The sequence below is a fragment of the Balaenoptera borealis genome, assembly GCF_965194805.1.
Source record: "Balaenoptera borealis genome assembly, chromosome: 5".
NCBI lineage: Eukaryota > Metazoa > Chordata > Mammalia > Artiodactyla > Balaenopteridae > Balaenoptera > Balaenoptera borealis.
Genome location: NC_138862.1, coordinates 131213886 through 131236960, shown reverse-complemented (window position 1 = coordinate 131236960; position 23075 = coordinate 131213886). Strand labels below are relative to the sequence as shown.

Below are 23075 nucleotides of genomic sequence, written 5' to 3'. Positions count from 1 at the left end.
AAAAAATTTGTCAACAAATAAATGTATTTCCACTGACTTTTTAAAATGCATTTTGCTTTTAGCATATATAATAAATTACTTATCTACGTCTTTAAGGTTATATCCACAATCAAGAATTGACTCTAATGAGCAAATCTTGACAGCTAGACATTAAAAGCAATGATGTGTTTCTTATAAATAGTTTGGACTACTCTCACATCTATCATTACATTTCCTGAGGAACATACGTCTTTCTTTCCTTGGTGGAGATGTTAACTGCTGTTATGATTTCTCTTAGATTTCTTTTAAGCTAGAGTGCCCCCTCCTTCCCTTTCGTTTTTCTTGCCACATCTTATTAAAGAAACTGCGTCAATTATCCTGGAGAATGTCCAGCATCTGCCTCTTCTAGTGTCATCTAACTTGTTTCTCTATCCCTGTATTTCTTGTAAACTGCAAGTCAGTTTTACAGCCTTGATTAGATCCAGGTTAACTCTTGGAGGGGGAGGGGAGACAAGAATATTCCATCTGGAAGCACAAAATACTTAGCTGTCCTACTTTTAATGATGCTAAGTTTCAGTAGTGGATTCAGGCGGTGACACTCTGATCCCTCAAATGGTAAGGTTCCCTACTTCCCTTTGTTCGTATAGTTTAAAACACTGACGATCTTTTCCTGAATCAAGTATTTTATTAGGGGATGCAAGTATGATTTTCTAATTCTATCATTCCTTCCATATTTATTAGCTGGGATTCTTCTGTAAAAAAACATTTTCCTTCATAAACCAGCACTATCTGGTTATTGTGAAATAGTTCAGGTAGCCAGTTGTCAGAGTAAGGCATTATTGGTGCCTTAGTTAACTCCCATAATGACCGATTTTTCTAAAAAGTATCATTACGAACTTGTGGATTTTTACACATTTTTACATTTCACATTTACATCACTTCATCAATCCACTGCAGTCATTATTCTTTCTGATGCTCAATGGTCCCATTTTGGGGAGCTCTTGTCTTTAGTAGCTTCCTGGATTTTTGGCTCAACACATGTCCCAGGTTTATCTTACACATTCCCGACCCAGTCCTGGAATCATCCGTTTCTCCAAAGAATCCTGGTACTTCTTAATGAGAAACAGTACTGAAAGGCCACAAGAGGGCACTGGGTGAAGAACAGATACTCTTTAATTTTAGTTTACTAGAGAGTAAAAGTCAGCCCAGGGGAGATAATAGTTAATCGCCTACAAGAACCTCATTAATCAATGGCACCACTGAGTTGAGCCCTGACTTGTGGTCCACTGTCTATCCTGATGATTGTGTAGTTTCTTATTTGTATGGTGACTGAGTCCTCATTATGTCTAAATTATACTCTAAGAATGATTATTTTCCCCCAAACATCTACATGTTACAGTATAAAAACTTTCACCAAAATCCTGTTCAAAAAAAGGAAATCAGACCCCATTCTCAACTCTAATGGCAGCTAGTTTCCCATCATGATCAGAAAACAATGTAAAGTCCTAACCACAGCCCATGAGACCATCAAATAATTCATTAAAATCCGAGTCTCTGCCTTCATAGAGATCAGTGGCTTATTCTATCTAACTACCTGAAAATCCTCCTTCTGAATTTGTATAGAGATGATTCAGCAGCCCTCTTAACATAATCTATAGAAATCTCCCCGAAACTAATTCTAGCAATTAAACCTAAAATTTTAATACTCCAATTTTGGAATGTTTCAGTCAATGCTCTAGAAAGCAAAAGTTAAAGCCTAATTCTGTACATGTTAGATAATATGTACACAGCATGGCACACGTCCCACAAGTAACTAACCACACAGGACCAAGGAAAGACAGACCATAGACAATTTTAGTAAACCATCTTTAGAATTAAATTAACTCTTACTGGTGATAGGAGTTGCATTGTTGGGTGTGTCGGCTCTCAGATACTGAGTCGTCTGGGTAGATGGCTGAGACAGCCCTTGGGAACTACTGCTGGCACTGATGCTGCAAACAATTTTTAAGAGAGAAATACTTGGCAAGTCAGGTTCAATGAGAAATTTCCTTTTTCCATACATACAAAACGCATGTAGCCATTATAACCAGCTTAAAACCCTAACGGAGATCACAATAATGCATGGATCTCTATCACAAATGTTCCATATTGAAATTTTAATCTGCCTCATAACGTAGAGCTCTATTTTTTTCCTTCCTTTCTACCTCCACAACCACCAGGCAGGTTCATCATATCATAGTCATTCACAAATGTATTCCTCAGACACCATAGACAGCAGTCCTGAACCTCACAAAATGTTATGCTAGGGAACCATCTCTTAGGAAAAGAACTCATCCCGCTCAATGAGATTGCTTTTAAGAAAAGGAGTATAAAGACAGGTCTCTTTTAATGATGGTCCAAAATCAAATGGCCTACAGATGATGGAGTATGAAAGCAAATCAAACGTGCCAACGTGCTCAAAGCTTGGGAAGGGACTTCCAACCTGGTTCAAATCTGTTTAATCATATACATTTTGTTTCTTCTACTTCCCCAATCCCAACCTTTTTAGAATTTACGGAACTTATTAGAAATCTCTAGCACGTGAAGCATTCTATTATGCCATATTCTTTAAGCAATGAGGAGACCCAGAAAATGGTAGGCTCAAATAAATGTGAATCCCATACTCAAGACTACTACAGATTAATGTCCTTTTGTCTTGTCAGTGGACGACGACCTTATCCCAGGGTCACCCTTGCACACATTCCAATTTCACTGCCTCAGCCCTTGTACTTTTGCAGCAGTGGAGAAGTGAAGCATAGAAATTCAGCATGAAGAGTGAAATCACAGGCAGGATGTCATCCCCTCAGGAGGAAGGTCTACTTTCCATGCCTCCCTTAGCTATAGGATCAGCAGAGTCCCATAAGAGGCTCCCAAATTTCCTAAATATGAAAATCGTTTAAATGACCACACCCCACAAAATAGTTCTGTATTTTCATAACCTGATGATTAAAAAAACACATAATGATAAAAAGATGCTACTCAAAAATTGATCTATATAGGTCTACACATATAGTGGGTATGGGACAGTACAGTGAAGAGACGTAGAGCATAACCTTGAAATCAAAACTGCCAGCACCACCATTTATTAACTAGCTGTATGACCTTAGGCAAAATGCTTTTGGAGCCTCAAATTCCTCGCGGATAAAATAACCATAATACTACCTCCTGAAAAGGTTGCTAAAAGGATTACATGAAAAATATAATCCTTTTAGGGCAGTGCCCTGCCCTCAAACATACACTTACAAATTATTATTACTAATTATGCATATTATTACCAATATTATGCATCCTTAATTCCTGGAACCACCAGGCACCTGTTTTTGGAGTTCTGAGTACATACTACTCAAAGACCACGTCGGAAATCAAATCTGTTAAAAAGTCCAAGATTCAATAATGGGGAGAGAAGAGAAGCATTATCATCCCCAAAGAGGGGGGAAATAATAGAATACAATTTACTTACCCATAAAATGGGACTAAGAAAACCTACCTCCCAGGATTTTTGTGAGGCTTAAGTTGTATAATATACTTGAAAGTACAATTTAAATATTACCTGCAACCAACGTACAGGTTGAATAAATATGGACAGACCCCAAATTATTTACTAGTTATTGTGTTTCTCTTCAGCAGCTCAACAGTAGGTGGCACTCTTGTACCACCTCAGAATTCCTGAAAAGCCTGGGCATACAAAGATGTTATGCGCTCATCCATATTTAGTGGTCCCTACAATGAGCATAGCACTAATGTTAAGCGCTCAGAACAAACCTTTGAAAGCCCAGACTTACTGCCATGAGAGAAGCACGGAGCAGTTGGGGATCGACCCCTGATACCTATTAAATTCAATATCTACATCACATGAGGTAAAAAATGAGATAAAAATGTACACTTGCTAGCACTTAATAGTTTAACACCAGTCTAAATAAATTATCTCATTTAACTTTCATACGCAAGTAAGATTAGTTATGAAGACATTAACCCTGCTTTAGCGTTGAAGTTAGAACTTAGGGCAAAGATCATCATTTTCCTTCAGAGCGCTTATTATAATTTATATTTCTCTATTTTTCTGTGTAATTCATTTATTTAATTATTCATTCAAAAACTATTTACTAAGTGTATACTAGATGCTAGATACTGTGCTAGGTGCTGGGGATACAGCAGTGAACATAAGAAACAAAGATCCCTACCCTCATGAAACCTACATTTTAGCAGGGATTTCTGGTTTAATGTCTATCTTGCCCAAGCAGACTGTAAACTCCATGAGGGCAGGAAAAATACCTATTTGTTCACTCCTCCCTTCTCAGCACTTAAGCCAGGGCCTGGCACAAGAGGCCTCAAGTGGGCCCAAATCTTAGTGAGAGCTCAATTAACACTTACTGAATCAATCAATCAATAAACAGAGAAAAACACCCTTCCTTGGAATAGAAAGCTATAAGCCACATAGACGAGTTGCTGCTGACATGAGCTATTGATATATACTGAAAGAGGGAAAGAATTATTGCTCTAACAGAATGGTTTCCTGTCTCTCTCTACTCATCCCTCATTCAACAGATTCTTCATGCAACATTCATTCAGTGATACCTGCTAGACACTGAATAAGGGGAATACAGAAATGAATAAGGGGAAATAAAAGGGACCCTGTCACCAGTAATGGCAAGGGTGATGGGGCAATGCAGATAATGGAAAATGAAGATATTGCCAAATAACAAGTTCAAGTATCCCACAAAGGAGTGAACTCTCCTACAGTTGCAAGCTAACAGGGAAAGACTACAGTACAGACAGGGTGCAGACCAATCCCTCTGTGGAAGGACTTTACAAAAGCTCTGCATCTCCAGAATACACTCATCTGGCACAACACAGAGACTGAAAAGATGAGCTTATAGTGTCAGGAGAGGGCAAGTCACACACATGGGCTCCAACTGCCCCTGGCATGAGCACACCTCAGGCACTTTTATTCTCTGCCTCTAAATAAGCTCTGCGTGTAAGAGGACTCTGGCTCCTGAGTGTCAGGAAGGGGAGAACTCTCTACCATCCCCGTGCAAGCAATTCCATGGAGCCATGGGTTCCATCAAACCTCACAGGGCTGCTGTGAGGATTAAGAGGATTAATGGATGTAAAGCACATGGAACAGTGCCTGGCATTTAACAAGTGCTTTATACAATTACAATACTGAGTTATTACAATACAGCTATTACAACAATAATGAGTCCCTCCTGTTGCTTGGCCCTGGTCCTAGCAGTGCAACCCTGAAAAAGTTACTTAATCTCTTCAAGCCTGTTTCTTTATCTTTAAAACAAGGACAGTACCATACCCATAAGTGGCTGTGAGTGTCAAATAAGATAATACATGTAAAGTGCTTGGTACAGTACTGGTAAATAGCACTCAATGAAATGGTAGCCATTGTTATCTCAGTGGCCCCAGCGCAGAGGGAAGAAGCAGTGTCTCTATTAGATTACTGGATGGGAACTTTCTAGTCACCACTATTAGCTTGCCTGGCATGTAATAAATAACAGCTAGTAGAATAGGAAAGAGTTGAAGAAGAAATTAGTCCATCACTACCAACACACTGCAACTTTCTGAAAAGAAAAATCATAATAATGGCACTTACTATATGCCGGGCTTGTTCTAAGAGCTTACACTTTTATTTCACTAAAACTTCGCAACATGCCTACAAAGTATGTGCCATGATCATCTCTGCTTTAGAGATGAGGAAAACTGAGACATAAAGCAGCTACAGAACTTCCTCTATCTGGGCCACAAAGCTAGTAAGTAGCACAGCCAGAATTCAGAGATGTCCACGCTCTTAACCACTAGGCTGTACTCTGAAAACAAGTGATGATGAAAGCTACTTCTATTCAGGCAACGTCTGGAAACATCTGCCTGAAAACTAGAGAACTGGAACACCAATTCATGGGTGGTAACAAATTATTTCAGCAGCAAAGGTATGAGCCCCATGGATTCTGAAGTTCTTACACAACTCTGATCTCTGTGGGTTCAGAGCGCCCCCACACAAGCAGCAAGCATTCAAGGAGAATGTGTTTACCAAGACAGACTACTAAATGCCATGCCTTCCAGTGACCTCTAACTCTGCCATATCCTCTCCCAGAGTCCCATCAAAATGTTCCTGTTACTTCACTTCCCCCTCAGTTCTTTCTCTACAAAACCCGATTCTAACACAACCATATATACAAAACATACTCTGAAACACCCCATCCGTGAATTTCCCTTCTCACTCTGACCTCCTCTCTCTTCTTTCTCTCCTCAGATAAAGAAAGTGTAACAGAGGGGACAGAGAGTACTTAGGGGCAGGAATTAATCCAACCAGGATACCCATCCCCTTGTGCTTTTGTTTCTGCCACACATATGCTTACCTGCTGTATGTACGGCACCATGTAGGACTGGGGAGTCAGCAGTAAGATGCACTGCTCCCTAACTGGGAAAAGCTTACATTCTAGCAGGAGAGACAAGTACACAAAAACTGATTTTAGAAGGAAAAAGTAAAATAATTGCTACCAAAAAGAGAGAGAGACAGAGAAACAGAGAGGGAAGGAGAGAGAGACAAAGAGAGGAGGGAGAAACTGATGGTTGGGAGGCTTAAAAAAGAGTTCATGAAAGTGATGGCAATGGAGTTGAAATGTGAAGAATGGTTTGAACCAGTGAAAAATGCAGGGAGCCCTGTGGGCAAAGGAGAGCATGAACAAAAGTCCTGGAGGGCAAAGTGTAGGGCAAAAGTGAGGAACAAATAATCATTTAACTGGAGCGTGAAGTAAGGATGAGAGACAAGGCAGGCTCATCTCCAGACTGTAAAGGAGGGCGCCTTGAAAGCCAAGTCATGAAGCTGAGAATGTCTTCAGTCAGCAACTGGGAATCACTGAGGAGGGAAATGAGAACTGTGCACTAGGAAAATAAACCTGTCTATCATTCCATCTTTACCTCTCACCCTATCCTGGCTATAATGTCCTCCTGATCATCTTGACTCACCCAGGCTGGGACAAACACTTGTTCTATTCCCACACTATAATACACATACCACAATCATCAAATTTACAAACTTTTATAATTATGGGTTAATGTCAAAGATTAAATACTTGAAGTCACGAAGTATATCATTATTTTTTTTTTATTCCTAGCACTTAGCATAATATCTAACCCAGTGTATCTCAAAGCCTACACATTAGACTCATCCAGAAAGCTTTAAGAAAAATACTGATGCTCAAACACCACCCTAGACCAATGACATCAGAATTTCTGGAAGGGGGTACCTAAGTGCTGATGTATTTTAAAAGCTTACCCATGACTCTAATGTGTGACCAGGTTGAGAACTAATGATTTAAATCATAGCAGGTTCTCAATAAATGTTAATAAATTGGATGGATGGATGGATGGACAGAAGGATGGATAGTGATGGAGGGACAAACTAGAAGGAAGAAACAGGGCTATTTCAAAAAGGTACTAGGAGTCTAGAAGAGAGTCATGTCAAAGGGGATGGGGAAAAAATTGATCTCTACTACTTCTCCACCAACTAATAAACTAATTTCTGACTTCACAAATTTTTAAAAATAAAATCAGAGAAACACAAAGACAGTATTTTTTCCCTTGGCTACGGCTTAACCACCCTTCTTCCCCTGCACCACTGTGCACCAGGGGGCATGGGTGTGTGTGGGCTCCCATGTAAATGCAAACAACTGCTTTTATTTTTTTCCTTTCCCAAAATATATACGATACCTGTCATCCAGTTCAATCCTTTTCATACTATGAAGGTGCAAAACAGCTAATATTATTGCTACAAGAAATATTACTGCACAGCAAACCCCTACGCTGATATAAAACACACGCGTAGAAGTGGTTGGAGCTGCATGTACAGGATCATCTGAAATAAAAATGAACAGCACATTAAGCTTTTTAAACAAATATCATCGATTGCTTTGTGACCCAATATACACAATGAGCACCCTGTTCTTTGTAAAAGACTTTCATTTCACGTGTCCATTCTTTGATAAGATCAGTTACCAGCAGCCTGTTGATGTAAATTCACACAATTTAAAAAGTGCTTTTGTTGTAGTAAAAAAGGGATTTTAAATAGAACTTTTGGTTAATGAGTAAAATTCACAAGTGGTATACATATAATAAACCATCTATAGCAGTGCTGTCCAATAGGGGAATGCTCTATAGGGTGCATCCCAATATAGCAGCCACTGGCCACCTGTGGCTATTAAGCACTTGAAATGTAGCTAGTACAATGCAGGAACCGAAGTTTCAATTTTATTTCATTTCAATTAATTTAATGTTAAATAGCCACACGTGGCTAGTAATTACCATACTGGACAGCAAGGTCTACAGACCCTTCCTCAACAGTGACGCCTGGTACGGAGAGATCAGACATCTTTGTTGCCGATGACCACTAACTCACAGGGGGAGGGATATACAGTAGAGCGACCCACAGGTAAAACAAACAAACAAACCTTTCATCTTTTTCGTTTTTGAGAGTAACAGAAATTATTTTGCTTATCTGTTTTTAAAGATAAAAGCAGGAAAACAAGACTATACTCATGAAATAAAATAACAGTCACCTTAATATTATTCAAAAAGAAAGAAAGCCTCAGCAATAGGGGAAATAATTCAAAGACACAGAGACACATGTATACACATACACACAGGAGCAACTGAGAAAGAGACACAGAAACAAAGATCCACATGATAAGAGCAAGCAGAATGGAAGACAGAGAAATAGAAACAGAACTGGTGTAACTGGAGATTCATGTAAGTTTTGATGAGTACTCACATCAGAATTCTAGTGAAGAATTTGGGTTTTATCCTAAATGATATAGGAAGTCACTGCAAGGCTTCAACCAAAGGAATGACACACACGATCATACTTGAAAACACAAGAAACACAGATGACTCTGCATGCTGTATAAAGAATACTGTGGGGAGGGGCAAAAGCAGAAGCAGGCACAGATCAGGTTACTACAGCAGTCCAAGAAAGAGAGAGCAGCAGCTTGGACAAGAGTGTTACGGGGAAGGCGAGAAGTTCATGGATTGGGAAGCAGTCAACAGAGTTTGCTAATGGATTGAACCGGGGTAGAAAGAAAAAGAGGAAGCAAAGCTTTGGCTTAAAGAATTAGGTGGATAAGGTACCTTTACAAGGAGAAAAAAGAAGCGGGTTGGGGAAACAGAGAATCAACAGTTTTGTTTTGTCCAAGAGTACCTAGTACACATCTACGTGGAGATGTCAAATTGACAGAAATACAAATGTGGAGTTATGGGGATAGGTCAGGACAAAAGATAAAAGTCATAGCTTTCAAAAACTTAAAAATAAGATTGCTTTCTAAAAGTTAAACTTTGAATCAACAAATAATAAACCAGAACAGATCAATGCAGAGAGACCGAATGGCTTCTAGGGCAGCTAGACTTGACAGCAGCCTGAATGAAGGTATGACTTTCCTTAAGAATGCCACAGGCCATTCAACCTTGAAGGGGTGGGAAAGGAAGGTCCCAAAGGCTGATGTTGGCAGTATCCATCTCAGCACACTCCAAGGCAGAGGAGAGGGTACCGCTCTGCTGGGCAGATCACCAAATGCGCCCCGCCTGATTACCTCCAAATTCCAAGGCTTGTGTATGCACTGTTCCCATTCCCTCACTTTGACATTTCACCTGCCACCACCTAGTCACCCTTCAGGTCTCAGACGAGATGCCACCCTCCTCAGGAAGCTCACCCTCATTCCCAGAGGAGGTTACTTGCCCCTCTCCTCAGGATTTCCAGAGCCCCTTGTGCTGGCCTCGTCACAGACTGCCATAAGATACTGTCATCACTGGTACTGCAACTCCATTTCCTCTGCTACATTAGAAAGCCCTGGGGGCTTACAGAGTCTGCTTTGTTCACAGTTTAATCCTCTGCCTCAATCATACCACCTGGCACATCATAGCCTCTCGGTAAAGGTTAGATGGATGAATACACAGAAAGGGAGGGGAGGAGACAGGGAGCAAGGAAGAGACAGACAGAGACCAAGGATACGCAATACTGTATTCTGCTTGTCAAAAATAATAACCCTAATAGCATAAAAGAAACGGATAAAATCACCAGAATTTTACAAGTAAAGTTGGAGAGCAGCAATATTTTAAAAAATAGTTTTATTTTCTTCTCAAAGACAAATCCAAATGAAATATTTCTAAAAGGCAGACAAATCTCATATTATTTTACCTTCAAAAATGGTCTACTTTGAGACAACCTGATACTTTGTGCCTCCTTGAGGCGATGAAAAAGATAAAATAGGAAGCACATACTACCATCTATGAACTATTCTAGCCAAAAGAGTTGGTCCTCAACCTAACGAAGTACAACATCTAACTACCAGTTTAGAAGAGAGAAACACATGTTAAATGACACCACAAAAATGCAGATGTGGAAAATTCTATGAGACAAATGATTCAATTTCTTCAACAAATAAATGACAGTGAAGGGAAGGGGGTGGTTTCTGATTAATATAAAATACATGTCAACCAAATACAGTGTGTGTAGGCTTCATTTGGATACTGATTCAGGGAAGAAACTATATTTGAGACAATCAGGTTAATTTGAACATGGACTAGCTATCAGAAGATATTAAGGACTTAATTTTGTTACATGTGATAAATCAAATACAAGTGAATAGGTGTTGGGTGATTGTGGCTTTTTTTTTTTAATGGCCTTTTAAAAAGTTACCTACCCTGAAACATTTATGGGGTGAAATGATATGATGCCTAGGATGTGCTTTAAAGTACTACTCTATCCTTCCCCACCCACACACCCAACTGAAAAAGGAGGAAGGAATCAACGGTACAGGACTGGCAAATGTTGATCATTACTGAAGCAGGGTGATGGTCACACGGGGGGTTCATCAAAACATTCTCTTGACTTCTGCATACTTGAAATTCCCTCCCCCGATTCTGTTTTAGTTTACTTCCATACAAAGAATCTAGTAACATTTTAAGATACTGCTATTAAAATGATTTCAGGAAGAGTAAGAGTTAATGATGTATCCATGTCAGAAAAGGAAAAAGAAGTCTAAGTTATACTACCTTACACAACCATTATCAAAAAATAAAAATCTCCTTCAAGTTTCTGCTCTGTAGGTTTAAACAATGTGGATATTTAAGCCTGTATTTTCACCTGGATGAAACTAGCTGAGGGTTACATCCAGGCCATGAATTAGATTTTCTATCCTTCTGTTAAACAGATGAAGATCTTACACATATTTCACGTTCATACTTTAATTATGACCATTTGAAATGATGATATAAATTCTTGCTTATAAAAGTTTTTACATCACATGAAATATGTAAGAATTTTGCTTTACAAAATTTTCAATATTCTAATAGTTTCATCTGAACATACCAATCTACAAAACATCAGTGAAATAAGCAGCATGGCATCATTTAATCTTTTGACAAACTGGAAACCACAAAACATCCAAGCTACACAAAACCATGTTCATTTGCAATCCATCATTTTTCATCCCTAATGATGGAAAAAGATAATACAGTAACACTTACAAATAGTTCTGCTAGTGTTTTTGTCCAAGGATGAAGTTTTTACTTCTTCAAGTTCTGAATTAAAAAGGAGATAAAAGATGCTTTAGAAATTCTTTCTTTTCCATGAAAATCCTTAAATACCAAATAATATTTTCTGAATTTTTTCTAACATAGCTTTATGTTTTAACAGAAGTCCCTGAACTAGGTAACAAGGTATTTGTTGCAAGATAATAAATATATACATAGCTAGTGGGAAGAAGCTGCATAGCGCAGGGAGATCAGATCAGTGCTTTGTGACCACCTAGCGAGGTGGGATAGGGAGGGTGGGAGGGAGATGCAAGAGGGAGGGGATATGGAGATGTACGTATACATATAGCTGATTCAGTTTGTTATACAGAAGAAACTAACACAACATTGTAAAGCAATTATACTCCAATAAAGATGTTAAAAAATATATATATAATAAATGCTACATTACTATTCTGATAATCATCACTATATTCATCAATCAACAGTCTATGCCTGTATTAGCCAATGGGTATTACTTACAGATAGATGCTCAATGAAAAAGGGTTTCTGTGGTCAAGAAGTCTGGGGAAAGCTACATACTATAACCTCTGTGGAGGTTCACAGTGCACATTAGCAGAGTGCAAAGGCTCTAAGGAGTCTGAGAGTAACAAAACCTGTCTGATCCAATAATTTACACCCTCATAAAGGAAAATTTTCTTCCCAGTAGCACCCATTAACATTCTATACAGTACATGTATGCTTTCTGTGGCAGACAGTTTTCAAAATGTAGTAAGCTGGAAAGCCATATAAATATATTAGGATCACATATTAAAGAGTCATGAATGTAAACCGGATGATTAGGGTGGCCAGAAGTATGACCACCAAATAAAAAGGGTGGTACTATATTAAACTTAATTCTAAAACAGAATAGAAAATTACATCAACTGTTAATTTTCATGTACATATTAAAGAAAATGGAGAAGGTATGGGATTATTCTGAATATCGGCTGATCATTAACCTTAGTGGGCTCCACAGACCCCCACCACACTTGTCCAACATTCTGCCTTTAAGCACTAACAGATGAAGCGCCGTGGTATAGGCAGCGCCACCTCCCTAGGGGCCAGGAGCCACCTGTTCTGCATTCCTCACTGACTGCCTATGCAAGCTTAGGTGACCACTCCAGGTCCCAGTCTCCTCATATTATATAACGACTAGGTTGAACTAGAGTCTCTAAAGTCTTCTTTGCCTTTAAAATTACATGAAGGTATAACTGGATATGCAAGAACTGACAAATGTATCAAAACACCAAAGCTAACAAGGGACTAACTTTTCATTTTAAAAATGTCCATTCTGACGAGATCGCACATTCAGGGTGGTGTGGCCGTAGATTAAAAATGTCCATTTTGGATAAAGAAGTGGTGCAAATACACGTGCACGCACACACACACACACCACACACATAATGGAATACCATTTAGCCATAAAAAATAAGGAAATCCTGCCATTTGCAACAACATGGATAGACTTTGAGGGTCTTTCGCTAAGTGAAATTAGTCAGACAGAGAAAGACTATGAGATATTCTATGATCTCACTTATATGTACACAGAATCTAAAGAATTAAAAATTTTTTTTAAATCATAAGAAAAGACATCAGATTTGTTATTATCAGAGGCAGGAGGGAGGAGGAACTGGAGGAGGTAGTCAAAAGGCACAAACTTCCAGTTATAAGATAAACACTAGGGATATAACGTACAGCACGGTGTACATTGTATGTTATTTAACACAATATGTTAACTGTATGATATATGTGAGAGTTGTTAAGAAGGTAAATCCTAAGAGGTCTCATCACAAGGAAAAAATTTTTTTATTTTTTTGCTCTCTCTTTCTATTGTATCCATATGAAATGATGGATGCTAAGTAAATTTATTATGATAATTATTTCACAATGTATGTAAATCAAACCATTATGCTGTACACCTTAAACTTATACAGTGATGTATGTCAAGTATATTTCAATAAAACTGGGAAAAATACACATGGAGAGTAACTGTTTACTTTATATTTACTCTAATTAAAAGATTAAATTAGAGCTTAAAAAATGCCCGTTCTAATGCAGTACAGCATTTTTACTGGCATGTTACCTGGACATTAGCCATTATAACTCATGTGCTGGCCTCAGGCGTTCTCATAACACTCAGCACTAACTTTGACTAGGAAATGTGTTAAGAGACAGTTTGCCAAAGAAGCCAAAAAAGCAAGAGCACGGGTTTGCAACCTAGCTCCACCACTGAGCTGTCCGGCCTTGGCAAGTTGGTTGGATTCTCTGAGCCTCAGCTTCCTCCTCAGAAAACGGAGATAAGGAGAGAACCTACTGCCTAGGGCTGCTATAAGCATTAAATGGGTTTAATGTGTGTAAAGCACTTGGAACACAGCAGGCACTCAGCAAGTTTAGCGGGGTTTTCTTTAGCTTTTTTTTCCCCTACCTTAGATACTAACCAGCTCTACCAATGTGACTTTGTAAATTCAGGTCACTTTTATCTCTCTGGAACTTAAAGTGAGTGGGTTGGACTAGATAACCTTTAAGGAGAATTCTAAAATTCTTTGACCTATGACCTAGTATGCTGGAGCTCTTTCATATCCACTGTAATTTCTTGAGTAACAGATTATTCAAAAACGACCAACATGTATTAAGTACCCACATATGATATTCTAAGTTTCAGGTTAGTAGCTTCAATTAATCTAAAATCAACCAACCAACCTCTTGAAACAGGTTATTATGCCATTTTACAGATGAAAAAAACTGAGACTTAGGTTAAGAAACCTGTTCCAATATCCTGTCAAGAGCAGAGCTGTAATTCTAACGCAGGTCTTTCTGGCCCCAGGGCAATGCTTCTACATAACAGTAATTCATAATTAACACCCCATTACTCAGGGGTCCCTATCAAAATTACCTGATTTCTTTACCTCTTCAGCCACTAGTGCTATTTCACACTCCTAAAGGAAAACGTCCTTAGCAATTCTGATAAAGATTTTGAGAAAGCAGGAACTGAGTGGGGCCTGAATGAGATTCCTGGCTACAAGTTATCTCGGTGATTATTTCAGAATTTCATCAGTTAGTGCTCTCTTTTCTCACTTGCAACTATAATCAAGATTTGATCACAAATTTGTAAAAAGGTGACAAAATCTATTTTTGAACTTCTCACATTTATATAAAACACATACTTTGGTAAATAAATTCCTTACTTTTGTAGCACATTTTCCTTCGTTTAAAATTTAAGACTGTAAAGTTTTTTGAAGAATTTACTGTCAAGTTGAGCTGCATTAGAATCATAACCTCAGAATCTACTTTGCCAGTACAGGAAAGCTCGACCCGAAACACTGTTTAAAAAAAGAAAAAATATTTTAATTTTCTAAAAATCAACATTAATGCCCATTGAATAACTTAGAATTTATTTTTGTTGCAATAAAACTAAAAATAATACATTTACATAACATACTAAGCAGAAACTTTCAGAGAACTTATGTTTAGACTACACAGCTTTGGACATTAGGTACTTCATTCATTACAGATATAAAAGTTAGCATTAAAGAACAAACCAAGACATAAAGGAAGAGAATTATTTTCAAATTTGCTCATGATTTTTAATGTATCAATTTGTCTCATAAGTTCTCTTATTATAATATAGTAAAGCTACAGAATCATAAGGCAAACCCTACTACCTCACCAGTCACAATCAACAGTAACAACAAAAATTACTTGATAAAAGGGAAAGACAATTCACCACCAAAATGCAATTATGTATTATTCTTAATGAAGAGATTAAAAATAAACCTGTAAATGAAACTGATAAATTCTCAACTATGAATTAAAAAGAAAAAAAAAAAAAAACCTTTCTAAACAGAAATTGGCTTTAATCAATTAATGTAGCAAGGGGATAACAGATTTTGGTGCACATCCTTTTTTTTTTTTTTTTTTTCCAATCTTTCAGTTTAAGACTCTTTTTCTACAAATTTAGAATACATCATTCTACCATCTATATCAGCGTATGAACAATATGGGCATTTTTGAATTTCTTTACTGGCCCATAAAAACTAACCAGCCTTCCCATGTTTTCTTAAAGCTTAGATTAATGAATGTCACTAATAACAGTGAGTAAGACTGTTAAAAAAGTTCCATAACACTGGGGCTTATACTGTCAAGTTTTAAAATTTTTCATTTTCTTTATATCTCACATCTTCAGGAGCCTCTCTCAAAAGGCTGGCTCAAAAGTAGTTAAATTGGTGTAAATATGACACTTAAATGATTTACTCAGACATGTCCTGAGCGCCTATCCTGTTCCAGATGTTATGCTAGACACCAAGGGTAGACAGCTGAAAGACAGCTCCTGCCCTCAGGGTGGCACAGGCTAGAGGGAGAGACAAAGAATCACAAGACAATGTGATCAGTTCAAAACAGTTAAATACAGAAGAGTTAACAAATGGAGGGAGAGGAGGCAGGAAAAGGAGAGTACAGATTCTGAGTCTTGCAGAAAATTTAGTATGAATAGAAATTCACAAGCAGGAAAGATGAAAACATGGTTCGAAATACCGAGACCAGCATGTGCAAAGGCATGGCTCTGAGAACTACATGTAGCATGGCACTGCTGGAACACTGGGGCAAACGCAGCAATAAGGTTTAGACAGGCAGGCAGGGGCAGATGGTAAACACAGCACACTGGCTGGGGAGTCTGCAGTGTACTCAGCTGATTGGGGTGGGGGCACTAAGGGGCTGGATATCACATGGTCAGAAGTGAGTGGTCAGTGATTACCAGGGCTGCAGTGTGGGAACTAACGGAAGAGAAACAAGACCAGACAAAGGGACCCAGCCGGGGGCCAACAATGCATATAAGGAGACAGAGGAGAGCTGAGTGCAGACAGTTCTGGAGGAGACGGAAAAGAGGAAATGGTTTAAACAGTCCAAATAATCCCTATTTTAAAAAATTACTTTTCAAAGTACTTACGCATCTGATACCTACGTGTGTGCGTAGAACACTACATTATCAGTAGTTTAACTGTTCTTTGAGAGTACATGGGACACGGTTAAAAACAGTATGTTAAACTCTGTCACTGAGACTCACCTGATAAAGTGCGTGGAACTTCCCCCTGAGCAGAAATGTTGACCTGGGGCATGTCCATAGCCACGAAATTGTCTACTTGGAATCCCAGCTTATATTCAACCTGTTAAATGGAGAAATAAACAAACTGGATCCGTGATAACAGAAAGGGCACCAACAGCTTGACCTCACTGATTTAGGTCATTAACTAATGAATGCATGAGCCTTTCATAAGAACAAATAATCTAGCTATTTTTTAAAAAGTCCAAATTGTCAGAAACAGTGCTAGGAATGTTCCTTTTTTTTTAAACAGTTGAAGAAACCAAGCCAGGGAAGTTGAATATATGCAAAGTAGCTAGAGTGGGAATCCAGCTCAGCTGCGTCTGATTCTAAGACTTTTCTCCACCAGACTGCGTTACCTCTTACATGACCCATTAGATTACTACTGTCTTGGGGGTGTGTTTATTTTTTTCTTCCAGTTTTATTGAGATATAATTGACATATATCGCTATATAAGTTTAAAAGGGTTACAGCATAATGATTTGACTTACATACATGATGAAATGCTTATCACCATAAGTTTAGGGAACATCTATCGTCTCATATAGATACAAAATTAAAGAAATAGAAAAAAATTTTTCCTTGTGATAAGAACTCTTAGAATTTACTCTCTTAACAATGTTCATATATAACATACAGCAGTGTTAATTCTATTTATAAGGTTGTACATTATATCCCTAGCACTTATTTATCTTATAACTGGAAGTTTGTAGTACCTTTTCACTGCCTTCATCCAATTCCCCCTGCCCACCTCCTCTGGTAACCACAAATCTGATCTCTTTTTCCATGTGTTTGTTTGTATGTTTGTTTGTTTTGAAGTATAAGTGACCTACAACACTATATTAGTTCCGTTTATGCAACACAGTGATTTTTTTCTATACATTTCAAAATGATCACCAAAATAAGTCTAGTTAAGATACGTCACCACAAAGATATTGTTTAGTTATTGACTATACTCCCCACACTGTAAATTTCATATCCTTGACTCTTTTATTTTGCAACTGGAAGTTTGCACCTCTTAATCTCCCTCACCTCTCTCTTTCCTCCCTCTCTACCCTCTCTCCTCTGGTAACCATCTGCTTGTTCTCTGTATTTATGACTCGGTTTCTGTCTTGTTATGTTTGTTCATTTGTTCCTAGGAATTTTCAATTGGATAGAAATTCAATCCAGTAAGCCACCCTCTATTTCATGCTCAGAACAGTACCACCACTCTCCTGTACAATGTGCCATCTAGGATTCAGAAATTCTGCTGAGGACCACAGCCACTGACAGAGAAGCCCCGGAGAGGGAGATAGATATGAAGGGCCAAGGAGCTGAGATGTATAACTTACAGACCATGACTAGTCACCAATGTCTTCTCTATCTGATAAAAGCCAAGCTCTGAGGGCCTGCATGTGACTGGTGGATGAAGGTCTGTTCTACCGACCCACTCACCTCACAAGCAGATTCCAAGGTACAAATTTCTCATAGAATATCTAAGCCACATTCTCTAGTCCAGCTTTCACCACTGAGAAGGTTTATGTTTGGATGCCCATCTAACCTCTGGATCTATTTCTCAAGTGATTCAGAATCAGGAAAGGAAGAAGGGTGACTAGGAAGATGTCCTGGGAACACCAATATTCTCTATCAATACCTGGCCTACATAGGTTGCTTAATAGAACCAATCAGCATCAATCAATAAATATAGTCCTGTTGCTAGAGAGATGTTCATGAAAGAAAGAGCTCAAACTGCAAAGCAACAGGTGGAATTCAGAACGGCTGCCACCTTCAAGACCTTCAGTGAGGCCTTATATTTCACGTTACTCTTTGTCCTGCCCTTGGGGACTCAATAAGAATGGTACCCCTCTCCCATTCAGTGGTCACAAGGGCTTTTTGGTGGAGGCTGGGACTGGCAGAAGCCAAAGGGCAGTGGGTTAGGAAAACAGTAGTAGGAAAGAGGTTCAAGAAACCATTCTTCAAGAAACTTAACTAGGAAGAATGTAATCAGGTAATAGGTGGGGAGCAGGGCTGGAGGTGGGTGGTGGGGTAGATTTCAAAAGCCTTTCTTCTTTTTTCAATGGGAGATACTCAAACATGTTTATATGCTAATGAAAAAAACCAACAAAAAAGGACTTAACAAAGAGGAAAGGAAACAGGGAAAGAGTAACCTTCCAGATTATAAAAGAACGGATGGACACCTGAGTATTAACTGGGTCAGGAGGTGTTTAAACCATGGATAAGAAGGGATCAATCCAATGACTGTAACTCCCCCTCTGGGTTTCTCTTTTCACACTCTACTTGAAAGTCCCAGAAAGCTGTAGGGGGTATGCAAATATTAAAGTATTGCTTTACAGTTAAGATAGGTATACAAGCAATTGTTAAAGGCTGTATTTGGTAAGTGCCATTTTCATAACAAAGGGAATGTTCTTGCTGCTGCACATCAGTGACTTAGTGGCACCTTGGCTAGAAGTGTTCCCTCTCATCTTAGCGTGCCGAAATACCGTCACTGCCACCAGGGGGTGCGAGAGAGCTGCAGCCTAGCAAGTCTGGGCCAAGAATGAGCAGGCTTTCCCAGCAATACTCACTGACTAAGAGAATGCATTGACTATATCCCTATATCCATGCTACCTCTAAACAGGGCAATACATGAAGGGCAAGTGCATGAAAAAAAAATTAAGCACAGTCAGCAAGAACTGGATTAGAACCATGAGACTGTGTGACCATTAGGTAAACTACTAACTTTTCCGAGTTTCAGTTTTTATAAAATGAGGCTAGTACAACCATGTTATGAGGATCAAATAAAATAATTAATATGACACACCTGTCAGTCTGGCACAGGTCCCCTCTAATAAACACAGACCCCAGTGGCATCAGCAGTCATTCCAGAGTAGCTACCCTATGCCCTGCTGCACTTCCCCATAAGCACCAGCCTACTCCTGACCCCAGATTCTGACACAAGCTTTCCTATGCCCTGCCAAGAACAATATTGCAGCCCTTCTGTTTTGTCCCCCATCTTGGGAACGCCACTATTCTGAACAGCCTCCCATACTCTCAGCCTCTTCACAGGTGTCTTCCCCACCTTCTCCCCCAGCCTGGTTTTCCTAACCCTCAACCCTCAGGGCCTAGACAGCAGAGTCAGCATTCTTTCAGGATCATTAGGTCCTACACACCCCTTCCGCGTGCAAAACCCCCTATACTCTGAAGCTCCCAACTTCTACTCATAACGGCTATTTCTCACGCCATCATCATCAGTGACACACAGGGACTTTGCAGAGGCCTGGGCGCTTGGCTCACTCTGTCTCCTGCCATCTTCCTGATGGCTTCAATATTAACATTCAGTATTCCTATGTACTGAAGAATTGTCCCATAACCAAAACAAATGCAAAAATCCCACTCTATCAAAGATCCCATCATAACATCTGATTCCTATAAAACCGGTTCTTTGTCTCCAACACTCTGATTCAACCAACATTTATGAAGCACATTTGTAAGCCAAGGGCTATGCTCATAGTTGGGATGCAAAAGCCAATAAAGCTATTTCCATCCTCTCCAGCCTAGCTAGTGACCTGGTTTCACTTTCCCACAGACTGTGCCCCAAAGAAGACTAGTTACCGACACAGTCGTATTGCCATCAGGACTCTGACCACCTCTCACTCTACTTCTGCTGCCCAGCACTGCTGGGGGAAATCACACCTGGAAGAGAAAGTTGCTCCTACACAAAGATGATCCCCAGGTTCAGGGCAGGCCGTTGATCCTGCTCAGCAATCCCTTCCCCCATCACCCCTCTCTCCCTAGTCTTCTCACTCCAAATCTCACGGGATCCACAGCTTCACCACCTGCTGCCCTCCCCACTTCCCTTCTCTCAGACGATGCTCTTGTCCCCTTCGGCTGGCACACAGGAACCCCCTTTCTGCCTTTCTTTTCAGCTCCAGGCAGATCTGTTAGAACCCTCAACCTTTGCACACCAGTCCCAAGGAGAGATCTGTTCTCCTCTCCAAATGATAAACCCTTCTCTCCTAGTATACTAGCTCTAGCCCACTTCACCACTGATGGGACTTTGTATCATCAACTCATCTCTCTCTCTCCTATATCTTCATTTTCTCCCATATGCCCAATTACCTACTAGACATATCTACCTAATAATCTTACAGCTCTCAAATGCAGCAGATTCAAAACCAAACTTATTATGCTTCCCCACACTTGCTGTCTCCTTTATTCTAGGTCTCAGTTATTGCAAGCAGAGACACAGCTAGCCAGGGACCAGAACCCCTGGGGCAGCAGACAAAGCCAGCGGCAAACAGGGTCAAAGGCCCTAACTGCAGTGCTGCGGGCGGGAACAAGACTAGCTCTGGAGAGTCTCAGTGCAGCCAGGGGTTGGAGGCGGAGAAGGGCAGGAGGGAGAGAAGTAAGCTTGTGAGTGGAGCTGGGTAGAGTCAGGGGCACGGAGAGAGGTGGTGAAGGGGCTGAGTAAGATTTCTGAAAAGCCCAAACCTTTGGCCAACAGCAGCCTGGAACACTAAGAAGTGTGAAAGCACCATGCCTGTCCTTTGCTTCCTCCCTTTTTGATGCACTGCCTAAACATGAAAGGCATTCCAAAGCAGTTCTCTTCTCCCTCAGGAACCTTCAGAATATAAAATTTTAAATTGCAGTTTCTGGGGTTAGAAACTGCCAATTATTAAAGGCCAGTTTTTTCCTATTTTGGCATGTATCGATCTATATCGAATCTCACTTGCCAATGATCCTTTGAAGAAACAGATCTCCTCTAAAGCTAACATTTATAATCTACTGGAACAAAGGAAATCTGAACAGCAGTTGTTTATCAGAAAAAAGAATGAGCCAAAATACTTCAGAAAAGAAACTAGAGAATATATAAATATTTGAATAAGCTAAGAAATAAACATTTTTGGTAATCTTCCCTTACTTGGAAACAAATGGCAATTGCAAAGAGGCAGCTGCTGAGTAAAGCCACTTCCTTTTGGAACACAGTACAGATTTAAAGTGAATACACTTGCCTACAGCCAAATAGGCTTTTAATTTCTCTGAAATTACCCGAAGTGCTGCATTTCTCATAGAAACCCCACTCTGCAGGCGATACAGCAGGCTGAGCCCCAGGGCTGCTGTAGGAACTCTGGACAAGTTCCCTGCAGACCCTCCTGACAATGATGAATTCCTGAAACCAGAGAACAGCTATGGGATGGGAGTGAGCGGGGATTGTATTCTGCTACATTTTGGTATATTTTTGCCTTTCAGCTATCTAAAATATCTACTGACACTTAACAGATGCAGTTGCATGTTTTTTTCTGGATATTGGAGAATGTCCTGGAATACAGAAGAAACTAATTATTCGTTAAAGCCACCAGTAGTATTTTTTTTCTTTTTTTGAGTGTGTGGCCTTGTGAAAGAGAAGCAACACCAGAGTTCTCATCCCATCTGGAAATGCAATTAACCCATCATATTTACCAACCACTCACTAAGGCAGTGTGACACAATGTCATGAATAAGACACAGCTCCAGCCTCTGAGAAGACCACAACCTGTTTGGCAAGATAAAACAGAATCACGTATACACTGGAGAACACTATGATCAAAAGCTTTGATGTGTTAAAACTAATGTTAAAATATCTACAATGTGAAGTGAAATACCAAGAAGCCTGGAGATCTCTGGAAGCAAATACCTCATCTTCTGGCAATTCTCAAAAAGCAAGAACTACAAAGTGTTGGAGCCTGGGAGCCATGGCCCTCCTTTTGAAAGTTCCTGATTGCATCCCAGAGCCAACATGATCAGTTGAAGAACTCTCCAACATGTCTCTCCTAGCCCCTTGCATGATTTTCCCATTTCAAAAAAATACACACACACACACACACACACACACACACACACACACACACACACACACACACAGAGATATTTATCTATGCACAGGCTATCTTTAGAAGGGGAGACTAGAATCAGGGTAACAGTGGTTGCCAATGGAAGGCGAACTAGGTGGCTAGATTGCTTGGGGATGGTTCTAGGAATGTGTAGGGGATTTATTTTTCACTGTATACCCCTATGCCTTTTGCATTTCGTACCATATGCATAAATGAAATACTCAAAAGATTAACTTTTAAAATAGACAAACTTCAATTAAACAACTGTGCTAAAATCACTGAAGAGATTATGACCTAAAACTGGAATTAGGAGCTGCAATGGAGGTCGAACATGAAATTAGATTTAACGTACACACATTCCTTAGTTTTTTACTATAAAACACTTTAAGATATAACATGATTAGCACTTTCCTCTAAATTCTTACACCTGCTACAGATGAACTGTGAAATAAGTTTAGCTATATATTCAAACTATGAATTCCATTCATTTTTCCAAATTTACAACTTTATTCAGAGTAAAATATCTGGAAAATCCCAGG

The 23075-nt window shown here is 39.4% G+C and overlaps 1 protein-coding gene across 3 annotated transcripts in view; it reads right to left on the bottom strand.

The window, feature by feature from the left end:
• The window catches only part of RYK (receptor like tyrosine kinase), a 100976-nt gene that overhangs the window by 35730 nt on the left and 42171 nt on the right, over positions 1–23075 (bottom strand). For all 3 annotated transcript variants that reach the window (XM_082392729.1, XM_082392727.1, XM_082392728.1), the window contains exons 3-7: positions 16652–16751; positions 14778–14912; positions 11545–11598; positions 7738–7882; positions 1870–1970 (exon numbers count right to left, since the gene is read on the bottom strand). In XM_082392729.1, coding sequence (XP_082248855.1) covers positions 1870–1970; positions 7738–7882; positions 11545–11598; positions 14778–14912; positions 16652–16751 — 535 coding nt within the window. The remainder of the gene's footprint in view (positions 1–1869; positions 1971–7737; positions 7883–11544; positions 11599–14777; positions 14913–16651; positions 16752–23075) is intronic.